This window comes from Pseudopodoces humilis, chromosome 3 (genome assembly GCF_049639895.1).
Source record: "Pseudopodoces humilis isolate 2021_Gansu_Grassland_sample_001 chromosome 3, ASM4963989v1, whole genome shotgun sequence".
In the NCBI taxonomy this organism is placed as follows: domain Eukaryota; kingdom Metazoa; phylum Chordata; class Aves; order Passeriformes; family Paridae; genus Pseudopodoces; species Pseudopodoces humilis.
The window spans coordinates 45,174,958-45,194,916 of NC_142202.1; the positions used below are offsets into that span (position 1 = coordinate 45,174,958).

At 38.3% G+C, this 19,959-nt stretch overlaps 1 protein-coding gene across 1 annotated transcript in view; it reads right to left on the bottom strand.

Annotated features, from left to right (window-relative positions):
• Positions 1 to 12,870, bottom strand: part of ERO1B (endoplasmic reticulum oxidoreductase 1 beta) — a 29,096-nt gene extending 16,226 nt beyond the window's left edge. Inside the window, exons 1-5 of the mRNA XM_005518521.3 lie at positions 12,647 to 12,870; positions 8,144 to 8,263; positions 4,952 to 5,035; positions 4,513 to 4,554; positions 265 to 347 (exon numbers count right to left, since the gene is read on the bottom strand). Coding sequence (XP_005518578.1) covers positions 265 to 347; positions 4,513 to 4,554; positions 4,952 to 5,035; positions 8,144 to 8,263; positions 12,647 to 12,745 — 428 coding nt within the window. The 5' untranslated portion in view covers positions 12,746 to 12,870. The remainder of the gene's footprint in view (positions 1 to 264; positions 348 to 4,512; positions 4,555 to 4,951; positions 5,036 to 8,143; positions 8,264 to 12,646) is intronic.
• Positions 12,871 to 19,959: the final 7,089 nt, after the last annotated feature.

A 19,959-nucleotide genomic window follows, 5' to 3' on the forward strand; every position in this document is an offset into this window, starting at 1 on the left:
AGAGAAAAGGTGGTTTTATTTGCAAGTTTCTTCTCATTCTTGATGCTGTAAGATACCTCTTATAAGTAGTATTAAAGTATACATTAAACAAAAATGTCTACTTATCATTTAATATTTTTGCCTTCAGATGTTCTTGCATCATTTCCCAGTTACTTTCTAATAGGTTATGGGAAGAATGAAGAATATAAACCAGCACCTCAGACAGAGAAAATAAAATGTTCCTTTCTTACTATTTCTGTACTGTTGATGTAAATCACAGCATACCTTAAGGTACTGTTAACTGCTCCCAGCTTGTTAGCTTGCTCACAGTCTTCCAATTCTTTGGAATTATTTGCTGCTTTTGAATACTGTAAAAAAAAAGTCATGTTTAATATGCAAATGAATTACTGAAATCCTCAAGAACAGGTGTTGTGAAATGTATTTCTAAGTTTAGCAGTGAGTTCACTAGTATTAGGGAAAATCCTCTTCTTCTAGAAGCAGTATATGGTTCTGGAACATTTCTTACTTAATTTTTTTTTTTTTTTTACTTAAGTTCATCAGGCTGATTTCACTCTGTGAAGTTAACTGCTGTAAAGAATTCAGCTGAAGATGTCAAAATTTTGTCTTGCCTTTTGTTTAAATTCTTTTGTTATGAACCACCCTACACAGAGTGCTTCAGATACTTATTTACAGAATCATAAAAGGACCTTGAAACACAAGCAATGTCATACCTTAAAACAAACTTTTTTTTTTAATCAACTATAATCATACCCCAAGTTTCATTTAATTTCAGTAGGTATATTTAATAGTTTTGGCCATTTCCCCCTCATGTTCCCTTTAATCCAATTCATCGGCTCACTTCAGATGCACACAGGTCTGGAAGACAAGCTTTTTCAACTGAAATTTTGCTTATTTTATAGAGAGAATTGAAATATATAACCTAAACTTTCATTCTGGAGTTTTTTTAAAAAGGAATCCACTAGAACACTTACTTCTGTAACGCTTCTAAGGAAAACATTCGAAGAATTAAAGATTAAATTCCACTATTCTATAATAAATTGGTTGTGTATACAAGGAATTTAAGTCTGTCAGCTTAAAGCTCAAAAAGTTCTTCTAAGTTTTGGAACATAAAAGGTAGTAACGGTGCTATCTTAAAAGATAACCTAAATTTCCTCCTTTTGGGGGTTTTTGGTTTGGGGGCAGGGGGGGTAGTATGCATGTTTTTCCCAAGCTAAACCTTAGGTCAATTAATAAAACAAATAAATGATAAATTTTAAAAGAAAGAGTAATTAATTTCTGAGGACAGCTTTGTGGTGTCAGAGGCGAAGTACCACCACAATATGTATCACTCAAAAAAAGAAAGTATTTACCTAAAACTGTTCAGATGAGTAAGCAGAATGATTTCCATTTTAAAAATGCATTTGCCTGAATCAACACAAGGAAAAACAGCAGAAGACCTAAGAAGTGAAGGAGATTAGAAATACCAAATAACTTAAATCTTGTTAGGGGTCTTGTCCATAAATATTTACTTTAGAAAGATTTTCTCACTCAATTTTCTTGGATTTGACAGGCATGGGACCTCATTCTTTAGCATAGTATGGATGTTAAATGGAAAAATGGGAACAAGGAATAGCCTTAACCTATACTGAAACAGATACTGCTGATGAAATAACATACTGAGATGCTGAAGCAAACATTTAGCATGTCTAGAGTTGCAAAACAATCCCTACCCTGAAATGAAAAAAGGTTATTGCCAATATTAGAATCCTAAATTTAATGTTTCTAACAAAATGAACAGTCAGGTCTCAAAACATATTTCCAGCCTTTCCTATTCTCCAGTGTTTAATAGCAACAGTTGTCAGATCAGTGCTTTGTGATCCCTGACAAGATTAGGACAAAATATCTGTTCCTGCCAACCAAATCTCCTAAGGCCAGTTACTGGAAAAAAAACCAGAAAAGCAAAGGGCAGGAAGCAAATTACAAAGTTGAATATTGCAACCTGGCATTGCTGTTTCCTGTCCCTTGCTTCAAATATTAATACAGCTTTAATGCCTTGCCACAAAATATGCATTCATCACTCAAATGCAACAGAACTATGGAAAAGAAAATAACTGTGTGCCTCTACCGCACTATTTCAAAAGGCTTATGGTGGTGTCAAGGATTCAAAAGACATCCTCTATTGCTAACTACATGCCTATAGGGAAGTTCTACAAGTGTAACCTTGGTCTTTGCAGCTAGATGAGTATTCAAAAGAACTGTTTTCTTTATTGTTCAGCAAAAAAAACCCCAAAAAAAACCCCAAAAAACCCAAAAACCTAAAGCTAGAATTTTACAAGCTCCTCTAATTAGGAGAGAAAGGCAATAGGAAACTGGACAGAAGCCACAGAAAACCTCTCCACAGGATTCTATCATGAGTTTATCTATTCAAGAGATTATAACTCTCATTATTAAAAAGATATGTTTGGTTATTTACAGCTTTTCAAGACTGACACTATCAGGATGAAAGAGAGACACTGGACACGTTTGTCCTCAGGGAAAAAAAACCCACCCCTTTTTTTAACCCAGTACTTAACAGATAAGCTATTATGTGCAAGACTTCCCCAAGTGGAAATTATCACAGGCTAATAGCATAGTATTTGCACAGTCCTTGAAACAAAACATTCATACTCAGATGAATTTGATATTACCTTAAAAGGGATATTAAATGAGACTGACAATTTTTAATTGGCTCTACGAAAGATCATTTAACTAAACCATAAGAAGTAAGAAAATGGCGTGGGCAAGATTTATGTCCATTCTGATGACAATTTTCACCCAGAAATATTTGCTTCTATTACAGAAAAGCAGCACATATTAGTGCCTTCTACTGCAGATTAAAGGTACAGAATTGCCTAACATTCAGTTCTGTAGCTGGTTTCAACAACCAGCAAGGCAACTCAAAGGAAACCACTGTAGTGAACATACAGCAAATGACAGCTTCCCAAAGAATCTATCCCACTTTCTTCATTGTGGTGAAAGTAAAAGAATTTCATTTTTTCACTTCCTAAATCAAATTTGATGTGCTAGTGTGAAGTATCTAAAGAACAGCATGCTCTTTGGTTACTATTTAACAACTTATTTATGGCTCTCAAAATAAATCAATCAGGAAGCTCAAATGCCTGCTACAAGAATCCTTTCTGAAACAGTCTTTAGTCTTACAATCCCTCTTTTTAGGATGCATTATGGTATTCCAGGAGTCATTTTCTCTACAATCAAGTTTGGAACATAAAAGAGTCAATGAAAAAGAGAAAAGTCAACAGGTTATTCAACTAAAACACAAGATCCGCTCCCAGAGATAGTGTCAGCTTTTCAGAACAACTATTGCTGCTTGTGCTGGAATGGCAAACAACTGACATTTATGTCATGTCAGTGAGAAAGATTTTTCTTCTCTGATTACCAGGAACCTTTAAATGAAGAGGCAGTCTTTACTTCAGTGAGTTAATGTATGTATAAAATAAATAAGATTTCCTCTTGAGCTAAAGCTTGGAAAGTCTGCTCTGTTCCAGACAACAGCACACAAGTCATCAATTCCCAATGAAATATTCATCTCAACTATCTTTGATAATGTTTCTTGGCATGAGACCTAAACCTAATGCCAACAGTCCTTTTCATAAGTCCTTTATGATGTTGTGAACTACACTCAGCCCAGTGAAGTAGAAAGCACTGGGGAGGATGGAGATACGATAGCTAATCAAGAGGTAAGTGTCTACAACACAGTCAAGGCACTCAATTGGAAGATCTCTCATTTGGGCACCATTACGCCCTCAACTGCTAAAATCCTCCTTCTTGGGGACTGTGTTTAGGATGTGTGGGTAGTCTCTGATCTGACTTTTCTGCTCTTTTCCTAGGCATATATGACATTTCTTCTTGGCATTTTTGGCTTTGCCAAGATCACTTGGTGATCTAGGAAGATTGGTTAGGAGAGTAGCAAGCAAAAGCCAACAGCACAGACTGACTACTTAAGTCTGCACTGGCCACTCTGGCCTAAACTGTCTTTAGACTAATGACCAAATAATGTCTGGACTAATGACCTCTTGAAAATAAGGCAAAGCAGAACTCCATCCAATCATTTGGGTTCTTTAAATATTAGATGTGATTATTTATGAACCTTAAGAAAGAGTGCGCTGCTACTGCCTCTGCATCTTCGGCTATAGCTTTTTAAAAGGTGGCTGGTACTCAGAAATGAAGCAACAATTTTGCATCAAGCATTCTGTGGCCATGCACTGCTTGTGATATGTCCCTTGTCATTCATTGACTCAGTCTGCACCAGCTCTCCAGCAATGACAGACTCAAAACAACACGACAGTACCAGCTATGTCAGAAACACTACCATACATAAAGGTAAAAAGGTAAAGCCACAAACAGGAATTGATCAGTTATCTTAACCATTTCATCAGTATGTGAACACTGAAGGTTTGTACTAAAAAGTCACATAGCTGTTATAAGGTTAAGATTAAAAAAAACCCAGAACTTCGGAAATAAAGAAGTACTTACTTTATTAGAGCTCCCAGCCTTAATTCCAACAGGTATTTTGCTCTAAAAAAAAAATAAATCACAGCTTTTACACTGCTCATAGAAAAGGTTATGTTTTATTAAAATCTACCAATTAGGTATCATTCCTATAGAGGTTAAAGCTAACTTGTTTTTTGAAAAATTAACTTGCTCCTTTACCTTTTCAACATGTTATACACAAAACGGTGCTAGAGCTAAGAAGAGACTTATTCTTGAAGTTATCTGCTTTGCTCATAAAATGCCCAAGATCTTAAAATATTTTGGTTGTATTTCTACTTTTCAAATGGAAAAGAAAGTTGTCGCTTTTAGTTAAATTTAAATTCTAACTAGTAAGTATTGTTATTATAATACTAGTTACTGTAAATTGACAAATTTTTAGCAAAAAATCCCTTTTCTATTATATATTATATTTGATCCATACCTCAGGACAAGGCTCTACATGACAATCTTTGATAGAACAATGGCCATCGTCAGCCCAAAATGGGCATGGTCTCTTCAAGTTGACCTAAACATACAAAAGCAGAAGTTTACAATCCACACTTATATAAGGCAACTGTAGAAGAAAGCTCTCAGTATCAGGAAATCCTTCAAATTAAAGGAGATGATACAAGGAAAAAAGTTTTATATTAAATACTTTAAGTCTAAGGTGTTTTGGGGGAGTTTGGTCCGTCATTTGGTTTCTTTGAATTAGTCTCTCTAACTACATAAGATGAAGGTTTATGCAGTAAAACTGTTAATGATTATGGTCTCCAGTGAATGAACACAAACACATAGTATATTAAAGCAAAATTAAATCTCCCACTACTAAATTCGAATAAGTGCTTGGATAATTTTGGATTTCAAAATCAAACTAAAAACAGATTATTATTTTAAAATGTTAAAGAGATTCCTCAGTCAAAAAAACCCTGACAAGACATTTAGCAGATGGTGTGACTTCTTAGAAGTGATGACAAATATCTTCTCATTACAGCTCAAACCTTGCTAGCACAGATACAATAAAAGCAGAGATTTTAGGTTGCTTTCCCCCCATTTCCTCTATTCAATGCACAAACACCATTCCTAGAAAAAAATAATGCAAAATTATTTATTGTACTTGTTCACTCATACCTTTTTAAATAAAGCACAAGATAGTTATATTCTACATGACCTTCACAGTAAGCCCTATTATATAAAACTTTCACCTCCCACCAATTTCTACCAAAAAAGACCAGCCAACAGTTAAATTACAACCCTCTTCAAACTAAACTCTCACAATAAAAAATGCTTACACACTGAGGAAGATGTAAGTAACTAGGCAGCCACTGTTCTTACACAGAGGAATTTGTAAATAAAAGAATACTGCTGCCTAAACTGAAGATTAATTCAGAAAGAACACATGCAGATCAAGATGTACTTGTCCCAGAATGACTGAAGATCACCAAAAAACCAGTACACACACAAACTGAGGTTGCATAGCACTTGTATTTTTATCAAACCAGTCACGTACTGTCTACATAGAACATCTGATCTTCAGGCTATGAAGCACTGGATTTCATTATTATCACTCAGAGTATTACTCAGTCCTTTTACAAATTAAAAGACAAATTCTTGATCATGAGGTTTCCATAGTTTGTGTGTTTTGTTGCATAAAACTAGAGACACAAATGTTTATTTCTTTATTTCTTCCATTGAGAAGTTTTCCACTATTTAGAAACCACCTAGCACAACTTCTGCAAGACTTCATGAAGTTTTCTCTGGCCTTTAAATAAAAACTACCTCATCTATTCAGTATTGTACATTAAGGTTTGAGTTCTTCTATACCACTTCACATCATTGCCAGAGGCAGGGGAAAAGGACTTCCTTCCAGGGAGAAGGGGTTCTTTCCAGTCAAGAAAAAATGGCAGAGGAAGTCAGATCTGATATTATTTTTTTCCCCTCTGTGTGAATCACTTATTTTTTTATGCCCTCTGTTATTAGTACTGTTGCCACTACTGTTCCTTTTCTTACCTCATTGCTGTTTCCAGAAAACTGTTCTTATCTCAACCCATGATCTTTACCTTTTTGCCTCCATTTCTCATCTCCATCCTGACATACCATGGAGTGGTAAACAGGAACAAGAGTGACTGGTGTGTGGTTTGGTGGGGAGTACCATTCCTAAACCACAACACCTACCTTCACAACTTCCACATCCATTTATGTGCTTAAAAGCACTTCCATCATTCTACACAGGGCTATCAAAAAAGCTACTATTTATTGAAACAGGAAAGGGTGAAGAATGTTCTGACTGACTTACTCAGTTTGCTTGTTCAACACAAATTCTTCCCTGCCACCACTGGAAGTACTAAATGAAGTGGTGCTGGGTGGACTGCACACAGGCCCTTGGAACTGCTCATCTATTAGGAAGACCAGTATAAAAGATGAGGCAGGATTGAAACACACCTTTAGAGCATGATCTGCAGAACTGCTGTTGAAATGAACATTAGCTCTAAATTTGCAAGATTAAATTACTGTTGTGTTAAGTCTCATAAACCTGTTGCTCCTCATCTTCACACACTTTGTTTTGTACGCTTCTGTTGCCTCTGGAGAATGTCATTACCACTACTATATGATGTATTAGTACTGAAGTTGCACATATCCTGTTTCTCCTGAAAAGCGAATTGAGAACTATATCATGTAGAAGGAGATTCAAAGTGCAGTTACACATTACTGCTTGCTCAGGCTAGAAAAGGAAGAGCCTAGTGCTTTCTTCTCCTTCTGCACACTCAACTCCGTCTTGCATGAGTTTAATGTTTGTCATCGATTCCAGATCAGTTAGATGACTTTTTACAAGCTGAGGAGAAAAAGCCCCAAAACCAACAAAATCAACAAAATCCCCTACCAAATGACAAACCAAAACACCCAAACTAAATATCTACCAGGTTAAAGAGATGCATTGGCTTAACTTAGAGGTAAAAGTAGCAAAGGGGCAGGGTGCTGCCCTAGAGGACTGTGAACTCCTTTTTCCAGTGGCAGGCAGCCACTTGATTAGGTCAGTCAAAATGCAACTTCACTTTCAAGTTAAGCATATCTGAAAACAAAAGTATCAGGCTTCAAATCTTCATTTGCACATCAGATAGTAATGCAGAGAAAAAAGTGCTTCAAGTAATAAAAAGTGATACTACATACTACTTGAAAAAGGAACAGTTTTACCTATTTTTCAAAGGAATAACAGTTCTCTAGATAGCAAACACTAAAATCAGAAATAAGACAGCAACTTATTAGAAAAATAAAACATGGCAATATTTCCATTTCAAATTACATGTATTCCTTAGAAGATAAGCACTGCATGCTGTCATAAAATTGCTAAAATATGACCCTTTTCCAGATGCAGCAGTACAAAGGCACTATCTTTAAAACTACCACTTATCAATTAAATGAAAGCAGTCATGATTTACTATCACTGACTCTAGGATGTAGCAAGCAAGACTTATTACCAACATAACTGTCAGGGACTGAAAACCTGCTTCAACCAAATTAAAGAGCTGTGGGCTTCTAATAGGCAGCTTAACACTGTCAAGTTGACTTGATATGCAATCCTTCCTATATTTTCTGCATTTTATTTAAATTATTCAGGGAAATACCATTCTAAGTGTACCTTGTAGTATCTGAAGTAATCACGTTCTTGCAGTTTCTGTATTTTGGGAAAGATCTTGAAAGTATTGAAGTCATCAATGCTTTCTATGTCACATAAACAATCATCCAGGACTCCTGTGAGCTATTGAAGAAGTAGATAAACATTTATTTTTAATACAGAAATAGAATATTAACTGCAGAAAAATCCTTTAAAGAGAAAAATGTGGTAATTGAAAGAAATACTAGTGAAATGCAGTTCCATAGCAACTATTTCTCATCACAAAATACTCGGTAACAAAGTAAAACTGTAGTGCTTTGAGCTTAAGTCCACCTCCAAACGCACTGCTAAATCAATGTTAGCAAGATTAACAAATTCACCCCTGAAATTTGTTGATGCTTTCAGCATATAGAACTTTCTGAAGAATAAGCAACAAGACTTTCTAAATTATAAACATGTGGTATATTAGCAAAGTTGCATATCAACTGTTCTCCTACCAAATGCTCACGAGTCAAATTGCTTAAAAAAACCCTACAATCACACACTGTCATCTTATTTTCATATTTCTTCTCAAAGTGTGAAAACACTCCATCTAGTTTCCTTAGAGGCATGGGGAAAAGGAATGCAGGTTCTTCTGTGCCCAAGAAGTTTTCAATTTTACAAATAAATTCAAAAGCAGGAAAGGCAGGAACAGGGATCTACATTGCAATGCTGTGAATCTATCATGACTTTTCCAGGACTCATCCCTCTTCTTGTGCCAGGACAGCCAGCCGTACTGCTGCTGCACTAGATTAAGACCACCTCTGTGAAAAGCAGCACACACTACAAGTGCAGAAGTTCTACTGCCAGCACAGAAAGGGAAGGCAGAACTGTGCATGTAGCAGAGAGGACAGCTCCAACTAACATCACAGACTAGGCTACAACAACACTCTTGCTGAGACCCTGGCAGTGTTTTATTGAAAGGTGGAAATACTAAAAGTGTGATTCTATGAACAGTTATATAATAAATTTTAATAAATCTAAACTAACGCTCTTAGGCATAGCTTCTTAAACTACTACAGACATGTCTGAAGGGAATGGAACCAAACACTGGTGCTTACTGCTTCTGTTCTTCAGCCAGACAGGAAATTCATTGACATCCATTATGGCCTAGAAATTAATTGAAATAGAAATGCCCACACATCTTATATCTTTTCATGGGATTAGAAGAACTTCTAGCTATTAAAATGTTACATGGAAAAGGAGACAAAATATTTTGTAGCTTTTTCTTCCCTCCACAGATTTCACATAGATGAGATTATGAAATCATCTAATCTGTTTTATGCATGATAAATCACTCCCATACTTTACAGAACAGATACCCTTATATAACCAAGCTTGATGTAAAAGAGCCACTAGAAATGAAATTGTAGGCTTCTACTCCTTTATGAAGCATAAAGGAGGCCTGGAAAATGGAGTTCCCCCAACTCTCTATGAGAATAAAGAAGTAAAGATATTGCAATAAAGCATTTAAGTGGAAAATTCACCTTATGTAGATCCTACCTTTCCTGAGGCACTAAATAGGCTTTCACAATTCTGTAGAGCAGATATAGCAATGAAGTAAAGCTCATTTAAGGAAAGTTACTTTAACCAAATTTTTTTCCTGCTGTTATGCTTCCCTTGTTAATGCTACCTGACTTCAAACCTGGGCAAACAACTGTCAAAGAGCCAATGTGTAATTACAGGTTTTTCACAGCCCACATGACTGCCAGCTCCAAAGTCAGAAGAAAAAACTCATTATTAACTATGCTTGCAGAAATAAAAACCCCACGCACTTTAATCTATAACAATTTCATTTGAAATTTCAAATTTTCTTATTGATCACACACAGGCAGAAATCTGTAAAGGTGTAGCCCTTAAAGGTAACACCATACCACAAAGCAAACAGGACATAATTTCATTACAATATAAAAAGGCAAAAAGATAACTCTGAATATTTTGCTCAAATGTTACTGAGCTGTATAAATACAGTGATACAAGAAAGTTTTTTTTGGACTGAGAAGATAAAGAGCAGGAAACTATTTTGATGACCAGCTCATAAGGCTATCCACTGCTTACAAAAATAATTTTACCATCTATGCAAAATGGAAAATGTTTTTTCAGGGGAAAAATGTCCCAGATAAATGCAATAGTGTCAAATCCTCATGGAAAAATAAGAAACTGCAGCCTTTTCATTTAACTAAGACCTCAATTCTAAGAACATCATTGAAAATGCAGGACAGTTTACCTAGATTAATGAAGTTTCCTCCTCAAAAACTCGAACTGATCTAGGAAATTATGAAGAGAAAAACTAATTCAGAGTACCAGAGCAAGAAAACTAACTTTTCCATTTTTTTTCCTCCTCGCAACTTTTTCAGAACTGAAACAGTTAGATCCCTGCATACATAGAACAGCAACATCAATGTTTCCTTGGACAGCATGCTCTAAAATTAAGCTAAGCTGTATCTGTACAAAATGACAAATTACAATATGCTTTCACAGCATATATGAAACACTAATACTGCACAGCAGTGGAATCAGTTCACAGCACAATGATGCAACAGCAACACTGGATTCAAGTACCCCAGTCATAGGCTTTTTTAATTAGTCTAAGTGCAGGCTTCAGTGCTCTCACTTAGGATGTAACACTCCAAGAACATGCAGACAATTGTTTCATTTTTATCAACATCTGGATCTTCCAATAAATTTGTTTTTTCAAACTGGGGACATCAAAATAAGAACAGTATACTACATGGTTAAAACTACACATTGCAAGACTTACTTTGTTGTTCACACAATTGGTATTTTGCCTTCTTTTAATTGAACTTCATTAGCTAACTTAGTCCACAAATATAAAGTCAAACTATACTGTAAGTTATCACAAGTTTTATTACAATAGACAAGTATTGTGGTTTCTTTTCATCTGTTAATTACTTTGAACTCTACAATAAAACCTAAAAGCATTAGCCTATTATAAATTGTGTTCAAGAAGTCATCTGACATTGCGTAGCTGCTATTTTTTCTACATTTCCAATATGCTTATCAAAGTACTTCCAGGTATTGTCAAACCTAGTTTAGTTCCTAAACAGGTATCAGAGCTATATTGGAGAAGTGAAACTTTTAACTTATCTTCTCCAAGATAAATCAACCTTTCAGAAGAAAAGGTCAATGTCCAACCTGCATCAATTTCTCCTTATGAAATCTAGAAAGAAAAACAGTCAGCACTTTAATATTAAAGAAAAAACCTGAATAAATGCATATAATAATAAGCAATCTATTAATACAAAACAACCTTATTAGTGTTATCAGGTTGGTGTACTTTAATTGCTTCAACAATTAGAAGACCACCTGGGACACCTTGTTTTGATCCTTAGACGTTTTACTTTGCCATGGCTGCAGAATGAGAGAACAGCCTTAGGTAACACGACTCCAAGAACTATTGGCTAGCTTATCTTTCCCTGCACAAGCCAAATTCTGAACACAATATGGTAACAAACTTATGAAACAGCAACAAACAATCTCTCTGCCAAACATCACAAAAAATCCCATGCCGCTCTATTAAGTGATTCTTTAAGAACTCCATTTCAATTAGCATTTAGTTATGCTAAAAAAGCTACTAAAATAATGTAAATCAGAGACAATCTCAACTTACAAAAAAAATGCTGCAGTAAAAGTTACCTATGCTACTGTCATCACCACCCTGGGTGGCCACCTACAGTGTAGCACATTGTACAACACAGACATTTAGAAAATATAATAAAAAGAATAATCCAGAGAGTAAGCTTTGCTCCACGTGGACAGTGTATTCCTCTATAAACTCACTCCGGCGTCTTTGGCCCAGCTGAAAGCCTCTCCTACTTAACACCAGCTATCACTTCAGTCACGGTCACACGGTGGATGAACACCGAGCTCCTAACTACAAGACACCTGCCCTCCTAAAGCTGTGAAGTCAGTTTACAGAAGGCAGGAACGTTCTCATCCTCGCCTGTAATGCGGGCATACAGAAACGACCCAAGCACAAGCCAAGCCCAGGCACTGGCATCACCATTGGAACATATGGCTTCTCACAGACTTCATCAGGGCACCGAACTTTCCGCCTGAAGCCAGGGGCATGAGCCAACCCAGAGCTCCTCAACATATCCCACTGACTGATACTACCTGTGGTTCCCAGGTCAACCAACTTCTCCCCGCAGATGGGCGGCAGCGGCCCCGGGCTGGACGCCGGCAAGCGCCAGCCGCAGGGTGTGGAAGGGGAAGGACGCGGGCTACAGACTCCAACCAGAGATTCTCCGACTTCTCCGCGGGGAGCCTGCACATGACACGTCCCAGAGCTGCCCTCTCCCCCACGACCCCCAAAGCGACCTCACCTCCCGCCTCTGCCCTACTACCCCTCCGGGAGGGCTCCGCAGCCCTACCCTCAGCTGGCGGGCATCCCTGCCCGGCCGCGCTCCGTGCCCGCTCCCTGCCGTCCCACCCCGCCGCGCTGTCCTGCCAGCCGCCGGTCCCTACCTGGGCCTCCGCTGTCAGGACGCAGCCGAGCACCGCCAGCAGCCGCGCTGCCAGCCGTGTCCTCGCCGCCGCGCTCCGGCCGCCACCGCCGCCGCTCATGCTGCTGCTGCCGCCGCGACTGACGGAGGAGGGGGCAGCCCTCGCCCCGCCGGCACAGGAAGGAGAGGGACGCGCCGCGGGTCGGCGGCAGCAGCGTCTCCTCCAGGCGCGGCCGCTCCTGCGGGCGGCGGGACCCGTCGGGCGGGGGCGCCGCGCTCACCGCGACCTGCCCGCGGTACCGCCGCGCGCCTGGAATTCTCTCGCGAAGCTGCGGCACCGCCGCCGCCCCGCTCCAGCCCCCGCCGCTCCCGGGCCGCCGCCGCGCGGCACGCCGGGAGATGTAGTTCCCGTCCTGGGGCCGGGGCGGGGCGGCGGCGCCCAATCGGAGAGGACCACGCGCGCCTCCAAAACAAGTGGCGGCGGCGCGCGAGCGGGCGGCTGGGCGCGTGCGCGCGGCGCCGGGAGGGCCGCGTGAGGGGCGGCGGAGCGGGGCTGTGGAACCAGTCGGGCCCAGGAGGTCCCGGTGTTTCCCTGTTACCCCAGCCTAAACTGAGTCCAGGCCAGTATATCGCAGTCCATCCCAGTATAACCCAGGCCAGGCCAGTATCAATCAGTTTAGCTCAGTATCATAAAATACCCTGAGCTGGAAGTGATCCACAAAGATCATCAAAGTCCAGCTCCCAGCGCTGCACAGCACCATCCCCAAAAGTAAAGCCTTGCGCCCAGGAGTGTCCAAACACTTCTGGATCTCTGTCAGGCTTGGTGCTGTGACCACTTCCCTTCTAGTGCCCAACCACCCTCTGGGTGAAGAATCTTGTCCTGATATCCAAGCTAAGCCTCCCCTGACTCACCTTCAGGCCATTTCCTTGAGTCCTGTCACTGGCTGTGAGAGTGAAGAGATCTTACAATCTTATATCTACCTTTCCACTTCCCTTTGTGAAGATGTTGAAGAGCACAGTGAGGTGTCCCCTCACTCTTCTCTAGACTGAACAAACCAAGTAAGTTCCAGCGTATCTCCCTATAGCCCCAGTCTAAACCTGGTGCAATCCATACAACCCAGTCCAGACCTGTATAAACCAGACGGGCCCATTATATCCCAGCGCACTCCAGTACAACCCAGCAGGCTGGGGCCGTGCTGCCCCAGCTCTACGTTGGTGAGTTGGGCAGGGCCACAGGACACCTTGCCCCACTGTTGGGGCAGCTCAGAACCAATCTTTTGCTCCCAACACTTAAATGTTTATCTGTAATTCATTACCAGAATCACTAAAAGTCACATTTCTGTGAAAAATTTGAGTGTTGCACTGATTTAAAATGCAGGGTTGCTGAAATTAGGATTTTATTTTCAATTCAGATGCTAACTCAGGTTCTTCTTGCATCCTTTCATTTGGAGAATACCCCTTTGCTGGAGTGTGGAGACAAGCTTTAAGTCTAGGGTAACTATGTCAGACAGATTATAAATTTTAAGATTGACCTTTGTTATTTACTTACAAATTAATTCAAATTAGCTTTCCACTACATTTGTCCTTAAGGGGCCAGTATGTCACAGATTTTTGCACTGCTGAAAATGTCTCAAAAGGGATGGTATCTAGGAATTACACAGACCATAAGATGAAGTAGGCAGTAGTTAGTCTGGTTCAAGAGAGATGATAGAAATGCTCCTTTCTTTCCTCTCTGAAGTACAGGCAGTACAACTGTAATTTGGGAACAGATGACTAAATGAGAACCTGTTCCTACTTCCAGCATCAGTGGAGCAATATGTTAGCTAGATATTTGAGAAGAAATCAGCAGAACAGCTAATGTTAATGTTTACATTGCCATAGTTTGCTCCCAGTATCAGTACTCCATACTTTATCACAAGTGGCTTGTACTTCTCACAAAGAAACTGTTTCTGTTCAGCAGATTAAAGTTAATTCATTTTATTTATTTACATTTTGTACCTTTGATTCTGGAAAAAAGTTTCCATCACAAGTATTTAGAAAAGCCATAAAACCTCAGAAGAATCAAGCACTGTCATGTGCTTGGGCTACATAAAGGACTGTAGAAGTTAGAAGTAAACTATCATATTTTTAAGTCATAATGTTCACCCAGTTTTCAGCTCAGAACCCTTTATGTTAGTTACAGAGGGTACTTTATTTCTTTACCTTTGAAATACTTGTATCAGAAGTCAGTCGACGTTCAGCTTTTTACTGCCATATTAGAAGGATAAGGAATTGGCTGTAAAAATATATAATGGATAATTTTAAGACGCAATAAAAAAATATTCCTTTTATACATAAATATTGTCTAAAGTAGCAGAACTGAATGTAGCTTAACACAGTTTTCTAAACTCTAGGGTACTTTCAATCTTATTTTATGTTTTAGTGTTGATTTAAATCTAGGAATGCTACTTTTCTAGTGGTATAAAAATGTCTAAAAACCCCAAACATAAAAATCCTAATATAGGATTTCTGTGTGAAATCAGTTTCAGGGAAGATCTGCAGAAGAAGCAGTCTTACAATTGCAATCAAAACCCAACAGCATATTATTAAGCTGTGAGTGTCTACTAAGCTTCTTTCTTATAAAGAACTTTGCCACGATGTTATGAAATTTTATCAAGGAGGACAAGCACAAGCACGCATTGGGGAGAGAGATAATCACAGTTTACAGGTTGTTGGGGTCATGAAGATTCTGGCCTCTATATTTAATTTTTCAGTGTGGTTGTCATAGGAACAAACATCTATTATTTCATAATAAACACTGCTGTTACACATGTTGACAGTTTCATTTACAAGCAATAATATTTTCTTTCTATGTACGAGCAAAGAAAGCCTTGAACACAGGAACTAAAAACAGTATTCTGTATTCTTAAATAAGAATTAAGTAAAGCACATCAGAATCACCTCTTCCTCATGACTCTGTGATGTTCTCTAGCGTAGGCACAGATCTGGGTGCATAAGAGAGAGACAGTCGTTTAGTAGATGCAGCAAATCTGCATTACCAAACTTGCCTCTGGCCTGAAACTGATCTAGTCCTGAAAGTTTTATTGTATTACTTCCATTGGTGCTTTTTAGCCAGCTCTTATTTGCCAGAATTGAGTTTATGGACTCTGGTTGTAGACAGAAGTAATGATCTATGGGCATCAACTGTGTAAATATGGATCTTGGAGATTATTATGGACTGGTTTAAGTGAACAGACATGGTAAAACAGGGTGGCTTCACATTTCCCGTTAGGAGAAATTTGATAAATCCCAGCTGTTAAGTTCATTACCTAGATATCAGTAATCTGAAATGTGGATTTTTATTTTGAAACTTTTTGTCCTTGAAACTTTTGCCTTTATTTATTTTTCCAAATTAACTTTTGAATGAGTCCTTCCTAAAGTTAGGAGAGTAAACCAGAGGAATCAATATGTCACAAACTTCTGTTTAAGTCTGGCAAACAGCAGCAGTGGGAGGGCAGTGCCTGTTGAGCAATGGAACATCTTGTGGTAGTCCACATTTAAGTGATACAGCAAGGCACAGCTGTGGATAAGAACTTTCAGTAAACCACCTGATGTAAGTACAGAAAGCAGCCAAGTACCAGGCACGTGAGTTCTGTGGTTTGTCAGGCCTCCTACCGTGAAGAGCTTGTACACTCTCACCCCTGCTCTGTCCTGCTGTCATTAGGCCTGACACAAGTTATGCTTCCTTGCAAGTCATGCCTCACGGACATCTTGTTCCCCATCTACTGATGTCTACCTTAAAACCACAAGCTACGATCAAGTCTGTGGCAACGGGTGCAAATATCTTTTGAAAAGTACCTATGAATGTCTAGGGTTATCTCGGGAGTGATGATGGCCTGTGAATGGCAAAACAATATGTCAAATTCAGTATAGTGGAAAAAAAAGGTAAATTTTTTAATAAGAAAATACAGCAATATTTTCACAGTTACTGTGAGGAAAAAAGCAAGAAAGATAGAATGCAGTAAAAAATAAAGAATAGCAAGCTACAGGGAGGAAGTACATTTTTCAGAAAATTTTTGTAGGTGATGAAAAACTAACTATAAATCTTAGCTGTATATCTGTATTCTCATTTCCATGTTTCATGTGTGTGTGTTACAGCTGGATGTTAGTACATTGTGTAGTCTATAACTGAGTGATCTGAGTGAAGAGTAGAAGTAATCTATGGAGTATTATTGTCATTCCTGTAGTTCCTATTCTTTTTTTAAGAAGGAATGCCAACATAGGAATGAGTCGACTAGCTCTGTCAAACTTCTGAGTATAGTGGGTGTGATGAAAATACATAATCTTGTTCAAAAAAAAAAAAACACCTAAGATTTGTGCACTTGCTCTTTCAGTGGGCATGCTTATCTGTCAGCAAATTTGACCATGAGGTATAGATCTCATCTAAATTGTACATTCATGGAAACAAGCAGCCAGGCAAGGGAGACTGTGCTAATGTCCCTGCAGAGGCATAAGCTGCAGCCTGAAACCAATCGTATTAGGCTCAGTTTCAACATGTCAATCTAGAGAAAGCAAGGTTTCACTGTTTGTGTGGCATTTGTTTGACTTGGACACAGCACAGCTCCTGGAGTGGTGGGAACATTTCCATATCATGCAGTCCTGTCAGGCAAACAAATTATCCACAGGCTTACATAAGATGGTCTAGGTATGTGTCATGTCTTACATTTTCTCCATATAGTGCTGTTTCTGTCAATTAAATGTCAAAATCGTGACGTTCCTGTAAAAGAATTGTAAAAGAGGAGACCAGTATCATTATTGGCAAAGAAAGTAGTTTTAACTTTTTAGCTGCTGGTTAATAATTCTTAGTCCAAAGCAGTCTCAGAGTTTTCACAAACTTTTCTAGCAGCAGTCTGAAGCTGCTGACAATTAAAAACCATCTATAGGATACTAGCAGAGAAAATTCAAGGAGGTTTCTTCCTAAATCTCCTGAAATATAGGAGGGGTGAAGAGTTTATGTTGCCATAGAGGTATTTTACTCAATGTGAACTTCCTTATGTGAAGATGTTTGAAATGTAGAAAGCGAAGAGATGAGGAAGAATAAACAAGGTTGCCACATGATTTGGCAGGCCCACAGCTACCATGACTATTGGCAACCTGTGTTGAGGCATGGGGAATATTACTGATCCCCTGTGTTGTAGTAGCATTTGTGATCTGGAACAAAAGCTCTGTATTTCCATGTGGAAAAGCTACAGAGGATCACCTGGAAGAATTTTTTTTTAGTTTTTTTGTTTTTTAGGGGTTTTTTTGGGGGGGGGGGGCGGTGTTTGTGTGGTTTTGTGTGTGTGTGGTTTTGTTTTTCTTTTTGTTGTGGGGATATAGAAGCGATAGTTTTCTGCAGAGGAATATATTGTCCATGGTTTTGTCTGCAGTCTTGCGCTCAGAAGATGGGATGCCGCTTGAGACTGTTCTAATTGCTATTTCAAACAATAAATTCTCCAGCTATATATTACCAGATAGTTTGTAGGTCTTTGAGAAAAGCCTCTGTCCTCATCAAATATGGCTGGGTTTTTTGATGAGGCCAAGAGGAAAGGAGTGAGAAGAGATCTGCACAGACTTGATTTGTGAAAACTATTTGAAATTACTAATTCTGCATTTGAGTGGAAATTTACAAAATTCAGAACTCTTCCCATTATGATTAGTTATGCTGAATTTAGTGGCTTATAGGGTTACAGCAAGATAAGATACAGATAATACTTAGGTTTAGAAATTTGATGAGAAAATTAATCCAGCATTCTATGGAATGCCATTGCTTAAAGTTATCTGATTCTGGACTTAGCTTTTATGATACAGTTGTATCTAGTTTTGCCAAAATAATTTCTGCACTGGTCAGTTAGCTAAGTAACAAAGATTTTGACAACACTCATTAAAGAATGATACAAGAACAGGCATGCAACAGCCAAATTAATCTGTACTGTTATCAGTACTCTAGAGATACTTGTAAGTAATTGCAGTCTCCTCCTTCAGTAGTACAGAAAAATTGTTAAATTACGATTACTAACCTAAGTTTTAAAGCAGTAATATTATCTAAACTATTCATTTCTATTATTAAATTTCAGAGAGTTCTCCATATATTATTTTTAAAAAAAATCTGCTTCAAATTGAAAAGCCAATCTGATTTATACATATACTCCTAAAATACATGATTTTGAACGTTAACCACTTTTGGCTGTTGGCAGAAGTGTTCCACTAAAAATATTTCGTTACTGTTTAGTGAAATATTTTTTTAATTTTCATGTAGGAAGATTTTAGGTTGTAAGTTTTGAGAAGAGTAAATGGCATGTTGATTGGAAAACCCGACTTAGCCCCCAATGCTGGTGTTTTTTAGCCTTCTGTTTACAGCCATCTGTGTAATAGTACACTAGGGATATTTTGAAGGAAATCAATTGGCACATTTTTATGTAGGTTGTAAATATATTTTCCCAAAGCTTTTGCAGTTACTTTTGTGTCTACTTTTGGGGTAAAGTCCGGTCATTTTTGAACACCACACAGAGGCAATACATACATGGAGGTCCTCGGTATAGACATCATAGGCATTCATTTGATTGAAGCATAAATTTGACAGGTTTGAGTCTAGAACATTCTTAGCTCTACTGTGGTTGTGTCATTCCTCACAGTTATAAAAGAGACTCCAATTATTAATATAGCATTTGTGCAGATCTGTGTAGATAAGAATACACTTCTTCTGCTCTCAGCTTAATCACCAAAACCCTTGTGCCACTAATGAAATCTAGGGAAACACACAGAATCAGCAGTTTCATTTCTAATTAGATTTGGTGTTACCTTTTTAAAGTAAGCCCTTACTCTTTGAGAATGAGTTTTTATATGAATGTGGAAGAAATGAGAGGCAACTGACTCCTTGAACAGTTGGACTCCAATGATAGGCCTAAAAAAAATTCTTTGCTTTTTACACATCATGAGTTGCGGAAGTCTTAGTGATCTGTTGGCTGTACTTTGGAGATTAAGATATATAGAAATAAATGTATGTTTGTGTGTATAACCAAATGGTGGAGCCTCCATTTATCTCAGACAAAATAAGATGAATTTTCAGTATGATGAAAATAATTGGAAAAAAATCAATATTATTGATGTTAGCTAAAAACCAAATAACAGGTGTGTTGGTGCATTCCTCCCCCTTTCCAGGCTGCACAGTGAGAAATACTTATTTATGACAACAGGATGACAGCTACTGTCATCAATTTAAATTGTGGAAATAAGAGCAATTTAATCTTTATCACTTTATAAAAAAAATATTATTTGTAACATGCACAAGAGATGAAAAATAATCCATGGAAAAGC